General features: G+C 37.7%; 1 protein-coding gene across 3 annotated transcripts in view; it reads right to left on the bottom strand.

The window, feature by feature from the left end:
• Window positions 1-17429, bottom strand: part of REPS2 (RALBP1 associated Eps domain containing 2) — a 258187-nt gene that overhangs the window by 169452 nt on the left and 71306 nt on the right. For 2 of the 3 annotated variants that reach the window (XM_043459393.1, XM_043459394.1), the window contains exons 3-4: window positions 10262-10410; window positions 7618-7741 (exon numbers count right to left, since the gene is read on the bottom strand). In XM_043459393.1, coding sequence (XP_043315328.1) covers window positions 7618-7741; window positions 10262-10410 — 273 coding nt within the window. Of the gene's footprint in view, window positions 1-7617; window positions 7745-10261; window positions 10411-17429 lie in introns of all 3 variants that reach the window. The other variant, XM_043459392.1, reaches the window with a different exon arrangement.

The raw sequence follows: 17429 nt of genomic DNA, 5'->3' as shown, positions 1-17429 counted from the left end.
TGGAATTTAGAAAGATGGTAATGATAATCCTATATGCAAAACAGAAAAAGAGACACAGATGTACAGAACAGACTTTTAGACTCTGTGGGAGAAGGCGAGGGTGGGATATTCTGAGAGAATAGCATTGAAACAACTATACTATCAAGGGTGAAACAGATCACCAGCCCAGGTTGGATGCATGAGACAAGTGCTCAGGGCTGGTGCACTGGGAAGACCCAGAGGGATGGGATGGGGAGGGAGGCGGAAGGGGGGATCGGCATGGGGAACACATGTAAATCCATGGCTGATTCATGTCAATGTATGGCAAAAACCACTACAATACTGTAAAGTAATTAGCCTCCACCAAATAAAAATAAATGAAAAAAATTAAAAAACAAAAATGAAAAAAAAAGAAAGGCGAAATTATCACTCAAGATGAAACCATTTCTGATCTCGGTAGATTAACAGTTCAGGTTTTTGGAAGTATATAAATAAGTAAAAGGCTTTCTTTCTATAGCTTCCTTATACATAAAATTAGGTAGAGACAGAAGTACAGCCTGTTGTGGCATCACCTTTAGCAGAGTTTGAACTTTTTAAAATAAAGAAGGTATAACAACAGCACATCAAGAACAACAAACCAATCTTGGGCTCACATCTGTTCTTTGTATTTCCTCCAAGGAAATGGAATACATTATTATACAATTATTATTAACACAATATTATAACATTAAATTACATTGAAACATCAAAATCACTGTCTGGAAAAATATGAAGTAGATTTTCTGATGCTGCTAAGAATAGATGAAAAACATAAAACATGCAAAAGAAACATACATAGAGAACTCATAGTCCAAATCTTAAAAAATAAGTCTCAGATGGTAGGCAGGTGGTGTTCTCGAAGAAGGATTTTTAGGATCATTCCATTTTGAAGGATCATCAAATTTAACTCCTACTGAAAGGTCTGAACCACAGCAAATTGTACCATGGCTGGAATACCAAGGGTCATAAGCTTTCCCTGGGAAGCTGATCCCACATTCCTCTGCCTCCCCTTAGAGGGAGGGAATTTCTACTGCTCAGGAAGGACACATGTAGGGGGAGGCTGACTGGCCCATGGCTCCAATCCCTCATCAAAAATGGCCTTCCTTTCCTTGGAAGAGACAGACGTATCTTATCAACAAGGCTTAAATGAACACTGAGTCACATGGTGGGTCATTTTTTGAGAGGCCTGGCTTCAATGGCAGATTTTCTCTTCAAACTCCTGTGGGAAGCCTGGGTTGGTCACACCTGCCTGTGACTGGAAAGATGAGTGTCTAAAGCCATCTGGTCACAAATCTTAGACACATGCTTCTATCAGTTGGTACCAGAGCCGATATTCAGGCCACTATCGGTCTGACTCCTGTCTCATTCCTCAACTGAAACTGAACTCAGGAGGTAAAAGATAGGTACTATTCATTGTCTCTACTCTCCCCCCCTCCCAAATAAAACCTGAAACATGCAACTCAATGCAAAACAAATAATTCTTAGATCCTCTTATAAGAGGTTGAACAAGGAACTAGTACTACCACCTTTCTCCAAGGGGAAGATTATAAAATGAAACTTAAAGATTTCATCACTCTGAGATTCAGTGTCAAACTAGAACAGAGATCACAACTAACTGCCCAATAAAGACTCTCCATCTGCAGTCACCCAATGAATGATATCTAGAAGGTGACTTTCAAGAATACTTGAGCTTCAAAAACATAATGAGTATCATATTCTAGAAACACAAAAGAAAATACAAGGGAACATCTTAGCACCTACAATGTGCCAGGAATTGTGCTAAGAATAGACCTTTATATAATATTACTCATTTCATCCACAGAGCAAACTTCTAAGGCAGACTTTATTTCATTTCACAGATAAGGGAAATTGAGGCTAAGAAAAGCAAAATACCCATGGTCATACAGGCTGGAAATGGAAAGAAATGAGAAATGCAGGCCTACCAAGTCTACCTTTAGGCCCAGGAGACTGACATCATAGCCCATGCTCTTAAGTGAGAAGATACCTAGAACTGATACGTAAGAATAATATGCATAAGAAAAAGTAGAACAGACATTCATTTTAAGATAAGACTTTAGATAGCAGAAGAAGCAGGTTTAAAGAGTCAAAGTAGTTACCTCTGCATAGAAAAAATATACCTCAGCATAGCAAAGCCCATATATGACAAACACACAGCTAACATCAAACTTAATGGTAAAAAGCTGAAAGCATTTCCTCTAAGATCAGGAACAAGACAAGGATGTCCACTCTCACCACTTTCATTCAATGTTCTTTTGGAAGTCCTGGTCATAGCAATCAGATAAGAAAAAGAATAAAAGGAATCTAAATTGGAAAGGAAGAAGTAAAACTGCCACTGTTTGCAGGTGATATGATACTACACACAGAAAATTCTAAAGATGGCACCAGAAAACTATTAGAACACATCAATTAATTTGGTAAAGTAGCAGGATTCAAAACTAATATGCAGAAATCTGCTGCATGTCTATACACTAACAATGAAGTATCAGAAAGAGAAATTAAGGAAACAACCCCACTCACTATCACATCAGAAAACAATAAAATACCCAGGAATAAACCTACCTAAGGAAGCAAAAGACCTGTACTCAGAAAACTGTAAGACACTAATGAAAGAAACTGAAGATGATACAAATGGAAATATATACCATGTTCTTACACTGGAAAAGGCAATGCTGCTAAAATGACCATACTACCCAAGGCAATCTAGAAATTGAATATAATCCCTATCAAATTACCAGTGGATTTTTCATAGAACTAGAACAAAAAAAATTAAATTTGTATGAAAACAAAAAAGATCCCAAACAGCCAAAAACCATAATGAGAAAATTAGAATGGAGCTGGTGGAATCACACCTCCTCACTTCAGACTATACTACAAAGCTACAGTCATCAAAACAGTATTGTACTGGCACAAAGACAGACACACAGATCAATGGAATAGGATAGAAAACCCAGAAATAAACCCATGCACTTATGGTCAATTAATCTACAACAAAGGAGGTAAGAATATACAATGAAGAAAAGACAGTCTCTTCAATAAGTGATCCTGGGGAAAGTAGACAGCTACATGTAAAAGAGTGAAATTACAATATTCTCTAATACCATATAAAAAACTCAAAATGGATTCAAGGCCAAACTTTAAGACCAGATACTGTAAAACTTTCAGGGGAAAATATAGGCAGGACACTCTGACATAAATCACAGCAATATTTTTTGGATCCATCTCCAACAGTAGTGGAAACAAAAAGAAAAATTTTAAAATAAGACCTAGGACTTCCCTTGAGGTCCAGTGGCTAGGACTCTGTGCTCCCAGTGCAGGGGGGCCAGGTTCAATCCCTGGTCTGGGAACTAGGTCCCACATGCATGCTGCAATTAAGACCCAATGAGAACAAGAAACAATTTTTTGAAAAAGGGCTTATTTTTTTAAAAGGGGACCTAATTAAACTCAGAAGTTTTTATACAACAAATGAAACAATAACATATACATACTACTAAGTACAAAATAGATAAACAAGGATCTACTGTATAGCACAGGGAACTATATACAATATCTTGTGATAACCTATCATGGAAAAGAATCTGAAAAAGGACACACACACACACACACACACATATCACTTTGCTGAACACTGAAACATTGTAAATCAACTGTACTTTAAAAAATAAATTTTTTTTTAAAAAAGCAAGAAAGGTAGTTGCCTCTGAAGACAGGAAACAGGTTGAGTGGGAAGGAGAAGTATTACTGTGATTTAAACTTTATTTTTAAAAATACAGATAGCAACTTCTGCCTCTGAGGGTTGTGGTAAGTAGAAAACAGTGCACACAAAGAACTTGGAACAATGCATGGCACTTAAGTCTTATCCAGTGAGCATCAGCTATAGGTACATCCAGCAAAGGAGACGAGCAGGCACCCAGGAGAGAGGTAGAAGAGGGGCTCTGAATCACAGACTGTCCAAAGATGCTGAGCCTAATTTAAAACATACACATATGCCCCATTAGCCAGAAATTATGGCAGAATCTTGGACAGAGAAACAACCCTAGAAAAATGTATTCCTAGAAAATTGTCCTAGCAGCAAAACTCATTTCTGAAAATGCATAAATTCAAGTTTAGGGATCATGATGTAGAAGAAAAACAAGGAAGGGGTAACAGAAACTTAGAAAACAATGTTTCAAGAACAAATGAGTGCCCACAAGAAAATGTCACTTCACATGTAACAGAACAGCTAAGATTAAAAACACTGAAGAAAGAAACCAGAGTACCAACTGCTGGCAAGGAACACTGAACTCTTATACATTGCCTATGGGAGTATGCAGTCACTTGGTGAAACTCTTTATTAGTTTCTTATACCTACCCTAAGGTACATCAATTCCACTCCCAGGTGCCAGAAAAATGACATATGTCACAAAAAGACTCATACACAAGTGTTCGCAGCATCCTTATTCATAACAGCCAAATGCTGGAAATAACCTAAATACTCATCAGCAGAAGAATGGACCATCACTCCATGATACATTCATACAGTGGAACAACACTGAGTAATATATTAACAGGAACAAACTGCTTAGACACGTAACATGAAGAATCTCAACCACTGTGCTGAGGAAAAGACACCCGGTCATTCACTATGATTCCATTTACATGAGTTTCTAGAAGAAGCAAAACTAATCTACAGTGATAAAAATCAGAACTATGTTTGCATGGGGGAGGCAGGGAGCACAGAGAAAGTGACTGGAAAGGGGCATCTCTGAGGTGACAGAAATATTGGTTTTAATGTCAGGCAGACTTTTTATTGAAGTATACAGTTGATTTACAATATACTTTTAGCATGGTGATTACAGTATTTTTATAGATTATATTCCATTTAAAGTTATTATAAAATAATTGCTATATCTCCCTGTGCTGCATAATATATCCTTGTAGCTTATGTAGTTTATACATAGTAGTTTGTACCTCTTAAATGAACCATTTTTGGGGGCTGCACTGGGTCTTCATTGCTTTTGCGTGGGCTACTCTCTTCATTGCAGTGCTCAGGCTCAGTAGTTGTGGCATGCAGGCTCTAGAGCTTGGGCTCAGTAGTTGTGGCACCTGGGTTTAGTTCCTCCAAGGCATATGGAATCTTCCTGGACCAAGGATCAAATTCATGTTCCCTGCATTGGCAGTGGATTCTTATCTACTGTGCCACCAGGGAAGTCCAAGTAGTTTGTACCTATTAATCCCCTACTCCCTCCACTTTCAACCACTAGGTTTGTTCTCTGTATCTGTAAGTAGGTTTCTGTTTTGTTAAATTTATTCACCTATTTAATTTTTTAGATTCTACATATAAGTGATATCATTTCTCTTTCTCTGCCTTATTTCACTAAAGATAATACCCTTTAGATCCATCCATGTTGTTACAAATGGTAAAATTTCATTCTTTTTTATGACTCAATATTCCATTGTGTATATGTATGTACGTGTATATCTTCTTTCTTCATTCATCTGCTGATAGACACTTAGGTTGCTTCTGTATCTTGGCTATTGTAAATAATACTGCTCAGAATGCTGGGGTGCATGAAGTTTTTCAAATTCGTGCCTTTATTTTTTTCAGATATATACTCAGCAGTAGAACTGCTGGATCATATGGTAAGAAAATATTTTATCCACGATAAAAGTGGTAGATACATGGGTATATCCATTTGTTAAACTCAAATTGAAGACTTTAAAAGTGTGCATTTTATCACATGCAAATTTTACCTCACTTTTTTTAAAAAGGCTAAGAAAGAATGAAAGCATGGACAACCTTGACACAAGCTTCTAAAAGTCAACAACAAAGAAAAGCAGGTTGTTTCCTTGACACTGGGGGAATGAAAGCCCAATTTGAATGGAATGAGGAGAAATGGAGTATGAAGGAGAGAAAGCTGGTACAGGCAGATTTTTTAAGGAATAATAACCAAAAAAAGACAGGGTAGAACCTGGTGACTCAGTAGAACAAAAATGACTCACCTTTGAATTAAAAACCAAAAACTAGGCACCATGCTAGGCATAGGACTCCAACTTTCAAAGCTAGATAAAATTAAGAAAAAAAAATCCACTTCTAAAAACAGGGAAATTCGGCAGGAGAGACTATAAGAGAAAAATGAAGAATTCTCAATCTCATTTCATTTCAGACACCAATGGGACACTCAAGTTCCAGGGGAGTGATTTTTCATTCCTATTCCCTTATACTCATGTTCTCGCTAATACTCACAACAGCCCTACAGAATACTATTACTCTGTTTCAAAAGAAGAAAGGAAAATCATGGTTCAGAGTAGTAAGTAGCTTGCCCAAGGTCACATAGCTAGTCACATAAACCCTCATCTTCTGATTCCAATCAAAAGATTTTCCCAGGACTTCCCTGGTGACACAGTGGATAGGAATCTGCCTCCTAATGCAAGGTATATGTATTTGATCCCTGGTCCAGGAAGATTCCACGTGCCACAGGGCAACTAAACCCATAAGCCACAACTACTGAGCCTGAGAGCTGCAACTACTGAAGCTCATGTGCCTAGACCCTGTACTCCACAAGAAGAGAAGCCACCACAATGCGAAGCCTGAGTACCATAACAAAGAGTAGTCCCCACTTGCTGCAACTAGAGAAAGTCTGTGCAAAGCAACAAAGACCCAACACAGCCAAAAATAAATAAAGAAAAATTAAGGAAAAAAAGATTTTCCCATCATGCCATACCTGCTTCTTTCAGCAAGATTATAGCCTCTCAGTCTAGCACACTTTTATCTGTGTCCCTCTAGAAGTCATCACTATTTTCAGTGCAGCAAAAACCTGCAGAAACTGGGTCATTTTCAGTTACAGCTCACAGAATAAAAAGGGTGGGGGGTTACAGATATACAATTCTAGAATACCTTTAAAGGTCATATCTTCAGCTAGGAGCCTGAACTCCACAAGGACAAGATGCTGCAGTGAATTTGTGGAGCTTTAAGCACTGCAGCCTAGGCAGCCAACTGTACAAGTCATTCTCACAACCAACTAACATATTTTACCACTAACAGAGTCAACGTAACAAAAATGTGAGCAAGCAAGCAAGGCCACAATTGGGTACTTCACACACCTCAACACAATGCTTCCCCTGGCATTTCTCTTATTATTCTTATTCTCAAGCACAAGAGCTAAATATTTTCACTTATGTGCTCAGTCTTTAAAGGTTGAATCAACTCTTCTGCAGAATTCTATTTTTTAAGTAGTTTCATGAGAGCAGGTATCATATAAATAAGTTTGGTATGTTTGCAGAAAGGAATAAGAATTCCAAAACAATACAAATTCTTCATGTGCTATGTTCCTATGTAATAAAATTTGTAAATGAAGGATTAAATCATCTAAATCATTATCTACAAGTCTAAAGATGAACTAGTTTGTAGGACAGAAAACAAGGCATTACTAATATAGATTTCATTTTATATTATTTTTAAACCTTGCTTGAGAGTATAAAATTAAACTGAGTCCGGTTTACAGAGCCAGAGATAAGTCAGGAGACTCAGAAACTGGTCGCATGGCTGACTGATAGAGGAAAGTGTCTCTAAGATACTGCCTGGGACAGCTGGCCTCTTACCTGAATGCATCTGCTCCGTGCTGCTCCGCAGTTTGCTGTAGCCATGGCTCAAGGGCACCCTCTGGTAATGAGGCGGGGAAGAAGGAGGGGAGGCAAGAGGTGACATCGAGGGAGACTGCGTTTCCTGCTTCAAAGAATCAGAGCAGAGTTCAGAGGGAATCACTCAAGGAGCCTGGTGCTCTGAGCTGCAGTTTTGAAGTATAATGCAACTCTACTGCCAGTAAACCGACTGCTTTAACAAATGAAGATGTTTTCTCAAAAACGCAGCTTGGTTAAAAAGCACTGTCTGGGGATTCAAAAGTCTCTCAGAAAATAGCCTCTCCAGAACTCAGTTACCTAAATTACTAAAACAAGCCTGACACACTTCTAGTTACTCCAATAATATTTTCCTTGGGAAAACAAAAGACAACTGATCACATGAAATAACATTCATACTCCACAATTTTGATCTCTTTGTGAACAGATTCAATTTTCACTCATTAATAAAGGCTCTTATTTCCTAGATCTACATTTATCAAGTTTTCCAACAATGTGGATATTTTTAAAATATTTTAAATGGTAATGTTAAATATTCTTGGAGCTGTCTAGCCAAAGTAAAATGTCAACTTTTTTATACTGAGAAATTCCAAAACAATTCATTATGGGTAAACTCCAACTAGCCTACTCCTAAACAGTAGGATGGCACCTTAATAAAGTACAAATCTCAATTCAAATGTGAACTTTATGTAGGACCACAGGCGAGACAAGCTATTATTACTTGGCGTTTTACTATTACTCAGCTACTGGGTTTCCTCTCTTTTTTTTCATGCTACTAATAGACTGGTAACAAGGAAACTATACTTTTTATCAGCACAGAGACTATATAGGTGTTCTTAGTCAAAAATAATAATAATAGTAATTCAATCTGAGATACCAATCAAGTACTCTTTTTCAAGTAAAAAGAAAGAATATTTGCTTTGAATTATAAGTTCACAACCACAGACTGGGTGGGCCTAGCATAAATCCAGACTGAAGCAAAAGGATGTGTCCTCAGTGACACTGCCAGGGGATGGGCCTGAAAGTTCCCAGAGCATCAATCATCCTGGGATAGTGGGCCCTCATTCCTCTCCAAATGCTGGTGGGAAAGCATGCCAAAGAGTACTGGCTGAAGATTCTGATATAGGCATACCTCATGTCATTGCACTTCACAGCTATTACTTTTTTAAAAAAAAAAAAAAACCTAGTTTATGGCAACCCTGCATCAAGCAAGTCTACCAGCACTGTTTTTCCAATAGCATTTGCTCACTCCATATCTGTGTCACATTTTGACAATCCTTAACAATATTTCAAACATTTTCATTATTGTATTTTTATGGCAATGTGTAATCAGTGAGGTTTGATGTTACTACTACTTGCTGAGATGGTAAGTTAGCAGTTTTTAGCAATAAAGCATTTTTTTAAATAAGATATATACATTACGGTTTTTTAGCCACAATGCTATTGCACACTTAGTAGACTACAGTATAGTGTAAATCTAACTTTTGTAAGCACTAGGAAACCAAAAACTCGTGTGACTACTGCAGTGGTCTGAAACTGAACCTGCACTGTCTCCAAGGTATGCCTGTACTCCTTTTTATATAAATCCCTGAAGAACTAGTTTAAAATGTATCAGAATTAGGATGTTATACAACAGAACATACTATATGTCACTTAAATATGAAAACTGCAACAATACTTTAAATATCCAGCATTATTAGGGTGAACCATATACATTAGTTTTCCAACTTAATCCTTTAATAGTCATTGCATTTGAAAAACATTTTTATTGGTCTTTCTAAAACATGACAAATTTCTTTTCCATATAGAAGGTACTACATTGAATATGATTTGACTTTTCTGCATAATTCAGTATCTTCATTGCAAGTACCTTTATGCTCTGAGTGCTCACTAATGTGTAAGTCTATTTTACCTCTTATTGACAGACTTACTCATCTGGAATTTTACACTTTTCTCTCTACTCATCACTATCTGACTATTGCAATTAGTGGTCTAATTTTAAAAGCCTGTCCACCCTATTATTGTTCCTGACCTGTACATGTAAAGGCAGCATTTCCCAAGATGGCCCTCCAAGAAGGGATTCCCTGGTGAAAGAAGTTTAGTACATGCCAATCTCCAGGTCTCTTTATTGCAGGACTTGTCAGGGCCTTTACTGTGCTAATGTGCACCGTGAATGTCTAAGACCAAGTATTTAGCCTTTCCCCCAAGAATAAGGCATGAAACAGCGCTCTCCAACCACACTTAACCAGAGAAACCAGATTTTTGGAAAAAAGCACTTATTAAAAACTCCTAGAAGTTACATTTCAAAAAACCCATTTGGAAATGGTGGTTAGATAAATCAAATAAGTGTGTTAAAGCAGTAGCCTTACTTGAGACACAATTCTACATTAAAGTAGGCTCTAAATGGCCCAGAGATGGCTCATGATAATTGCTATGCATCAGCCTCTTCTTCTTGCTACAAGGAAACTTTATAGGCACACTCCAAGCCTATAATTGTATCCCAGATGGTGCAATTCAAGGAACTGGAAGTTTGACAGCAGCTATGAGGCACTGCTCTGTGAGGGTTCATGGTCAGAAGCAAACAGACATGCCTGATCAGACTATTTACCTGTTTATCCTCATCGTCGATTCTTTTGAAGGTATTTTTTTCTGTGATTAAATATGGAATCTGAACTTTAGCTCCATGAAGCTCAGTCGTGTTCCCAAACCGGATTTCAGCATCAGTCTTTGACATCATAAAGCGAGGCAGCGGCAGTTCTTTAGGAGCAGAATCAAAGAAGCTCAAGTGAGATTTTATTTGAAAACTGCAAAAAGGGGAACTCAATGGCCAAAAGATGAGTCACTTTTGAGGAAAAATTCCAGAGCACTAAATATAGATTAAATCTGATTTCAACACAATAAAGACTCCTATAATAATGTCATGTGCTACAGTTTAGCAAGGTATCTTGGCTCAACATTTTTAAATGCTGTCCAATCATTCTAGAACAAATTCAGGTTTTGGACAGATCTTCCATTTCAGCCTTTAGTTTGGCACCAAGAAAAGGGATGTGACATGGTAGAAATCAGTGTCAAGTGACAACAGTAGCAGGCAAACTTATATAGTGTTTATTATATGCCAGAGACTATATTAAGATCTGCAAATATTAACTCATTTAATCCTCACAACTCGCTACAGTAAGATGATCATTACCCTTCTTTTACAGATGTGGAAACAGACCAGAAGGAGCTAAGATGACACAGCATATCTGTGGCAGAGCTGGCTCTTCATAGGTCAGTGCCGCTGCCCTATAGAAAGGCCCCTCATTCCAAAAAAAAAAAAAAAAGAAAGGCCCCTCATTCCCAGGGCAAACTTACTGGATACAACACGTTCTCATCCTATGTTATTGTTCAAGGAATGTTCACACACAATCTCCAGTTGTCTTTTTGTAATGTAATAAGGAAAATGGCATCAAGTTAGATCAATCAATCCAACGTTCAGTCAAATTCTACTGTCAAAACCATTAGCCACACTCAATACCACAAAGAGCTGAAATGCAACAGCCTGGTGTATTTTTACTTACCTTTCAAATTTCTGACAAAACTATTCTGAAAACAGAAATGATACTTTGGCACACTTCAAGTTCTCAGCAGAGCAAATCACACACAATAATACAGCACAAAGAACACCAAAAATGGGTATAATATTCTGGATTAGGCATAATGATTTGCATCTGGATTCATTGTTTAGGATAATATTCATCAGTGTGCCTTTGCCTTCCCTTAGCTTGCTCTTCCAAAAACACAGCTGCACTTCCAATGATCGCTGCTGTGTTACAGCCAGATAACATCTTAGCAACAGCAAGCAGTATCTCAGCTCCCCAGGCAAAGAAGGCCCCTGGTTCTCTAATATCCACATCATGTTTATTTTTAGTTGCTATGTCCACATTCAATTCAAAGAAGTAGGCAATATGACAAATCCCTGCGTGATCAATCAGCCAAGAGCCCAAGAGACATGAATAGAATAACCAATCTGGAAAATTAAACCAAGACTTTCCCCTAAAGAGATTATGGCCACCATTTTTAATATTTTATTATTTCCTAACCCTGGCAGCTCTTCAGCACTCAAGGCAGGACTGGACTTCAAAAGAAAGAAGGCAAGAGAAAAGAAAGTCTAGATTCTCAGTAAAAGAAATATGAGCTAATCCTATGGTTCTCTTCTCAGAAAGGTATTTATTACAGCTCAGTCTGAAAAAAAGGATCTTAAAAAAATTGAACAAGATCACATAAAATAACTTGTACTCTAATCTGCCCACAAGAGGATGACGCTACTTACAAGCCCTATCTGGAAAGAGAAGAAAAAAAAAAGGAAATGTTCGGCACTTGTAAGCTCCCTGACCAGTGTTTCACTGGTGTTTAACAGATAACTCCAGGAACAATGGAACACAAACCTGGTTGGTGAATATCAACTACTACACTAGGGCCCCTAGCTGTCCTTTAGGACACTGTCATATCACAAATTCTCCTTCCCTGGCTATGGCATTTCTCCAGAATTGTTCACCTGGGAAAGAATCTACCTCCCTCAGACAGCGGAAGACAAAATACAGCTGAATTTCTCTCATACTTTCTTTGTTTTCAAGGCTTTAAACAACTTTTACTTAACAGAATTGTAACCATATATACTGATATTCCTATTATTCAAAACTAATGAAAGTGCTATTTTTCCTAAGGTGGTGCAAGCTTTTTTTTATGCTACAAGCTTTTTAAAAGTGAAAAGCAAAACTATAGTTTGTCAACATTCAGTCTAAATGTTGTTTCACAGTCATATGTACAGCAAATTTAACAGCAAAACTTTATTAGAAAATTAATCAATAAAGTACCTACTATCCAGTGATATATGTCACGTAATCACAGGAGAAGATCTATCTGCAGTAATTGGTTAGAATCTTTTCTCCCAAACTGAATTAAATTAGCAGATAGGAAACAAACTAAGAGTTCAAATAAAATACTGACAGGGGCCAAGGACACAATGAGCACAGCAATCTTTTGTCTCATAATGGTATCTTAGGTTGTATTCTTTGAAAACAGAAATGCTTTGTATATTAAATAGAAATGACTGTTTTTCCCTTCCACAAACAAAATTATGTCTCTGCTTTTTTAAACATGTGATCCTCTAAGGGAAAAATCCTTTGTTTTCCCATGTTTGATGGAGTCATGAATATTAGAAATACATCAATCTCCTCAATTCATTAGAAAAAACATAAGCAGCATAAACACAGTAATGAAAGATTAATTACAAAGAAGCAGCTGCTGTGCACTGTCTTCAAAAGATCCTGATGCTGGGAAAGAGTGAAGGTGGGAGGAGAAGGGGACAACAGAGGATGAGATGGTTGGATGGCATCACCGACTCAATGGACATGAGTTCGAGTAAACTCCGGGAGTTGGTGATGGACAAGGAGGCCTGGCATGCTGCAGTCCATGGGGTCGCAGAGTCGGACATGACTGAGTGATTGAACTGAACTGAGAAATATAATCGCAGCCACATGTATCATAGTAAATTGTATAGTAGCTACATTAACAAAAAAAAATGTTAAGTGAAGAAGCCAGTGAAAAAATACAAATACTGCATGGTTTCACTTACATGACAGATCAATCATCAAACTCATGGAAACAGAAGGTAGAACGGTGGATGCCAGAGGCTGGAGGGAAGGGGACTGGGGAGTTGTTTAATGGGGGTGGAGTTTCCACCTTGCAATGTAGGCAGATTGGTTGCACAACAATGTGGATATACGTAACACTACTGAACTGTATACTTAAAAATGTTTAAGATGATTTTATATTATGTATATTTTGTCACAACTAATATTTTTCAACTTAAAAAAAGCAAAAAACAGAGGTGAAATTAATTTAGTATATTTTAACCCAATGTTATCAATGACAGCATGTAACAAGATAAAAATTAATATAATAGTTTACATTCTCTTTTCAGACTAATGCTTTAAACCCCATGTGTACGTCCCTGTACCACAGACCTCAATTCAGATACACCACATTTCAGGCACTCAGGAGCTGCAGTAGTATGGCTACTGGCTGCCCTACTGTAAAAGCACAGTTTGGCTGATGGTTGCTATGAAGCAATATGGACCTCTATGGCCAGAGATCTAGATTTTACTAAGAAATACTATAATGTTAAAAGTAAAAAAATAATTGAGTTCTTCTAAAATTTTGTAAAGAGTATTTTGTATGGAGGGATGATGATGATGTACACAGAGCTTAACTATTTGAAGACTTTTTTTTTTTTAATTTTATTTTATTTTTTTTTATTCTTTGAATCAGCCATGGATTTGAAGACTTTTAAAAATTTGTTTATTTTTGGCCGCGCTGGGTCTTCATTGCCGCAGGCTTTTCTCTAGTTGCGGCAAGGGTTTGTTTCTCATTGCAGTGGCTTCTCTTGGTGCAGGGCACAGATTCTAGGGAGCACAGGCTTCAGCAGTTGTGGCTCCCAGACTCTAGAGCACAGGCTCAATAGTTGTGGTGCACAGACTTAGTTGCTCCACAGCATGTGGGATCTTCCCAGATCAGGGATCAATTCTGTGTCTCCTGCATTGGCAGGCAGATTCTTTACCACTGAGCTATCAGGAAGCCTCATTTGAAGACGTTTAACAAATGTATATATAACCTCATAACAAATACCCAAAGTGCTTTCATATCCCTTTCTAGTTAATCATCTCCCCTTGTCCCACTGAGCAATGTATTCTAATTTCTAAATCCACAGATTACCTTTGCCACTATAGAACTTCACATAATGGAATCATACAATATTAATCTTTGTAACTAGCTTTTCTGATAACACTTTGTGATAATCATCCAATGTACAACATAATCATCTAAAGACAGTTCATTCTTTTTCACTGCTATGGAGTAATCCACTTTTATGAATATACTGAAAATTTTTAAACCCACTCTCTGTGATGAACATTTAGGTTGTTTTCAGTTTAGAGCCATTATGAATATAGCTGCTGTGCACAGTCTTATAAATTACTTTTGAGAAACATGAATTCATCAATCTTGGGATATATCTATGAGCCACATTCAACCTGCTGTCTATTTCCATATAGCTCATGAGTACTATATAGTAGTAGTATAAGTATAAACTATTATGTACAAAATAAGCTACAAGCATGTATTATACAACACAGGGAACATAGCCAATATTTTATAAGTATAAATGGAGTATAACCTTTAAAACCTGTGTGTGAATCACTATATCATACACCTGTAACTTATATAATACTATACATCAAAGTATACTTCAGTTTTTAAAAATTGTATTTTCATTAAAAAACAATAGGTTTTACATTTTTGAATGCTTGGAAAACATCAAAAGAAAAATGATTCATGATGTGAAAATTATGAAATATAAATTTCAATATCCATAAATAAAGTTTTACTGGAACACAGCCATGCTCTTTTGTTTACACATTCTGCTTTTCCAGTTCAAAAGCAGAGTTGGATATGTGCAATAAAAGCCATATAGCTCACAAAGCCTAAAATATCCACTACCTAGCCCTTTACAGGAAAAGTTTGCTGATGCCTGTCTTATACAATACAGTGCTTAAACTAAAACATAATCTTACTAAAACAATAAAGTTTCATTTAATGGAAAAATATTTTATGTTACTTGAGCTTTTAATGTAAATTTTAAGTAATTTAAATTGCTGCTTTAATTAAAATTCAATTTCTCACTGGCACTAAACACATTTTAAATGCTCTATAGTCACTTTCACAGGACTAATGGCTACCATATGAGATAGCACAGTTTAGATGCCTGGCCAAAGGATTACCCAATTTTATGCTCACAAAAACACTACAAACCAGCTACTACTTGACACCTGCTCCAGTATGAAAAATATAGACAGTGTATTAAAAAGCAGAGACATAATTGTGCTGACAAAGGTCCATATAGTCAAAGCTATGGTTTTTCCAATAGCCATGTATGGATGTGAGAACTGGACCATAAAGAAGGCTGAGCATCAAAGAACTGATACTTTTGAATTGTGGTGTTAGAGAAGATTCTCGAGAGTCCCTTGGACTGCAAGGAGATCAAACTAGTCTGTCCTAAAGGAAATCAACCCTGACTATTCACTGGAAGGACTGAGGCTGAAGCTGAAGCTCCAATACTTTGGTCACCTGATGCAAAGAGCCAACACACTGGAAAAAGACTTTGATGCTGGGAAAGACTGAGGGCAGGACGACAAGTGGGCAGCAGAGGATGAGATGATTAGATAGCATCACTGACTCAATGGACATGAATCTGAGCAAACTACAGCAGATAATGAAGCACAAGGGAGCCTGCCGTGCTCTAGTGACTGGACAAACTCTCGAGTAGTTCAAGGGTCAGTTGTAACTGTTATCCTTTATAATCCTACATCTTTGTACACATTTAAAACATTACTCCAAAACAGAGACACAGATTTACAGAATAAACATATGGATACCAAGGGGGAAATGTGGATAGGATGAAATGGGAGATTGGTATTGACATACATATCCTACTATGTATAATGTCTATCTCCCGAACAGTAATGCTGAAGAAGCTGAAGTTGAAAGGTTCTATGAAGACCCACAAGACGTTCTAGAACTAACACCCAAAAAAGATATCCTTTTCATTATGGGGGACTGGAATGCAAGAGTAGGAAGTCAAGAAATACCTGGAATAACAGGCAAATTTGGCTTTGAAGTACAGAATGAAACAGGGCAAAGGCTGATGGAGTTTTGCCAAGAGAACGCACTGGTCATAGCAAACACCCTCTTCCAACAACAAAAGAGAAGACTCTACACATGGACATCACCAGATGGTCAACACCAAAATCAGACTGATTATATTCTTTGCAGCCAAAGATGGAGAAGCTCTATACAGTCAGCAAAAACAAGACCGGGAGCTGACTGCGGCTCAGATCATGAACTCCTTATTGCCAAATTCAGACTGAAATTGAAGAAAGTATGGAAAACCACTAGACCATTCAGGTATCAGTTCAGTTCAGTTCAGTCACTCAGTCGTGTCCGACTCTGTGACCCCATGAAATGCAGCACACCAGGCCACCCTGTCCATCACCAACTCCCGGAGTTTACTCAAACTCATGCACATCAAGTTGGTGATGCCATCCAGCCATCTCATTCTCAGTCGTCCCCTTCTCCTCCTGCCCCCAATCACTCCCAGCATCAGGGTCTTTTCCAATGAGTCAACTCTTCACATGAGGTGGCCAAAGTTTTGGAGTTTCAGCTTCAGCATCAGTCCTTCCAATGAACACCCAGGACTTATCTCCTTTAGGATGGACTGGTTGGAGCTCCTTACAGTCCAAGGGACTCTCAAGAGTCTTCTCCAACACCACAGTTCAGAAGCATCAATTTTTCAGCCCTCAGCTTTCTTCACAGTCCAACTCTCACATCCATACATGACCACTGGAAAAACCATAGCCTTGACCAGAAGGACCTTTGTTGGCAAAGTAATGTCTCTGCTCTTTAATATGCTATCTAGGTTGGTCATAACTTTCCTTCCAAGGAGTAAGTGTCTTTTAATTTCATGGCTGCAATCACCATCTGCAGTGACTTTGGAGCCTAGAAAAATAAAGTCTGACACTGCTTTCACTGTTTCCCTATCTATTTCCCATGAAGTGATGGGACCAGATGCCATGATCTTAGTTTTTCAAATGTTGAGCTTTAAGCCAACATTTTCACTCTCCTCTTTCACTTTCATCAAAAGTCTTTTTAGTTCCTCTTCACTTTCTGCCATAAGGGGT

This window comes from Cervus canadensis, chromosome X (genome assembly GCF_019320065.1).
Source record: "Cervus canadensis isolate Bull #8, Minnesota chromosome X, ASM1932006v1, whole genome shotgun sequence".
Classification (NCBI taxonomy): domain Eukaryota; kingdom Metazoa; phylum Chordata; class Mammalia; order Artiodactyla; family Cervidae; genus Cervus; species Cervus canadensis.
The sequence above is the reverse complement of the archived record's forward strand: the minus strand, read 5'-3'. Positions and strand labels throughout refer to the sequence as shown.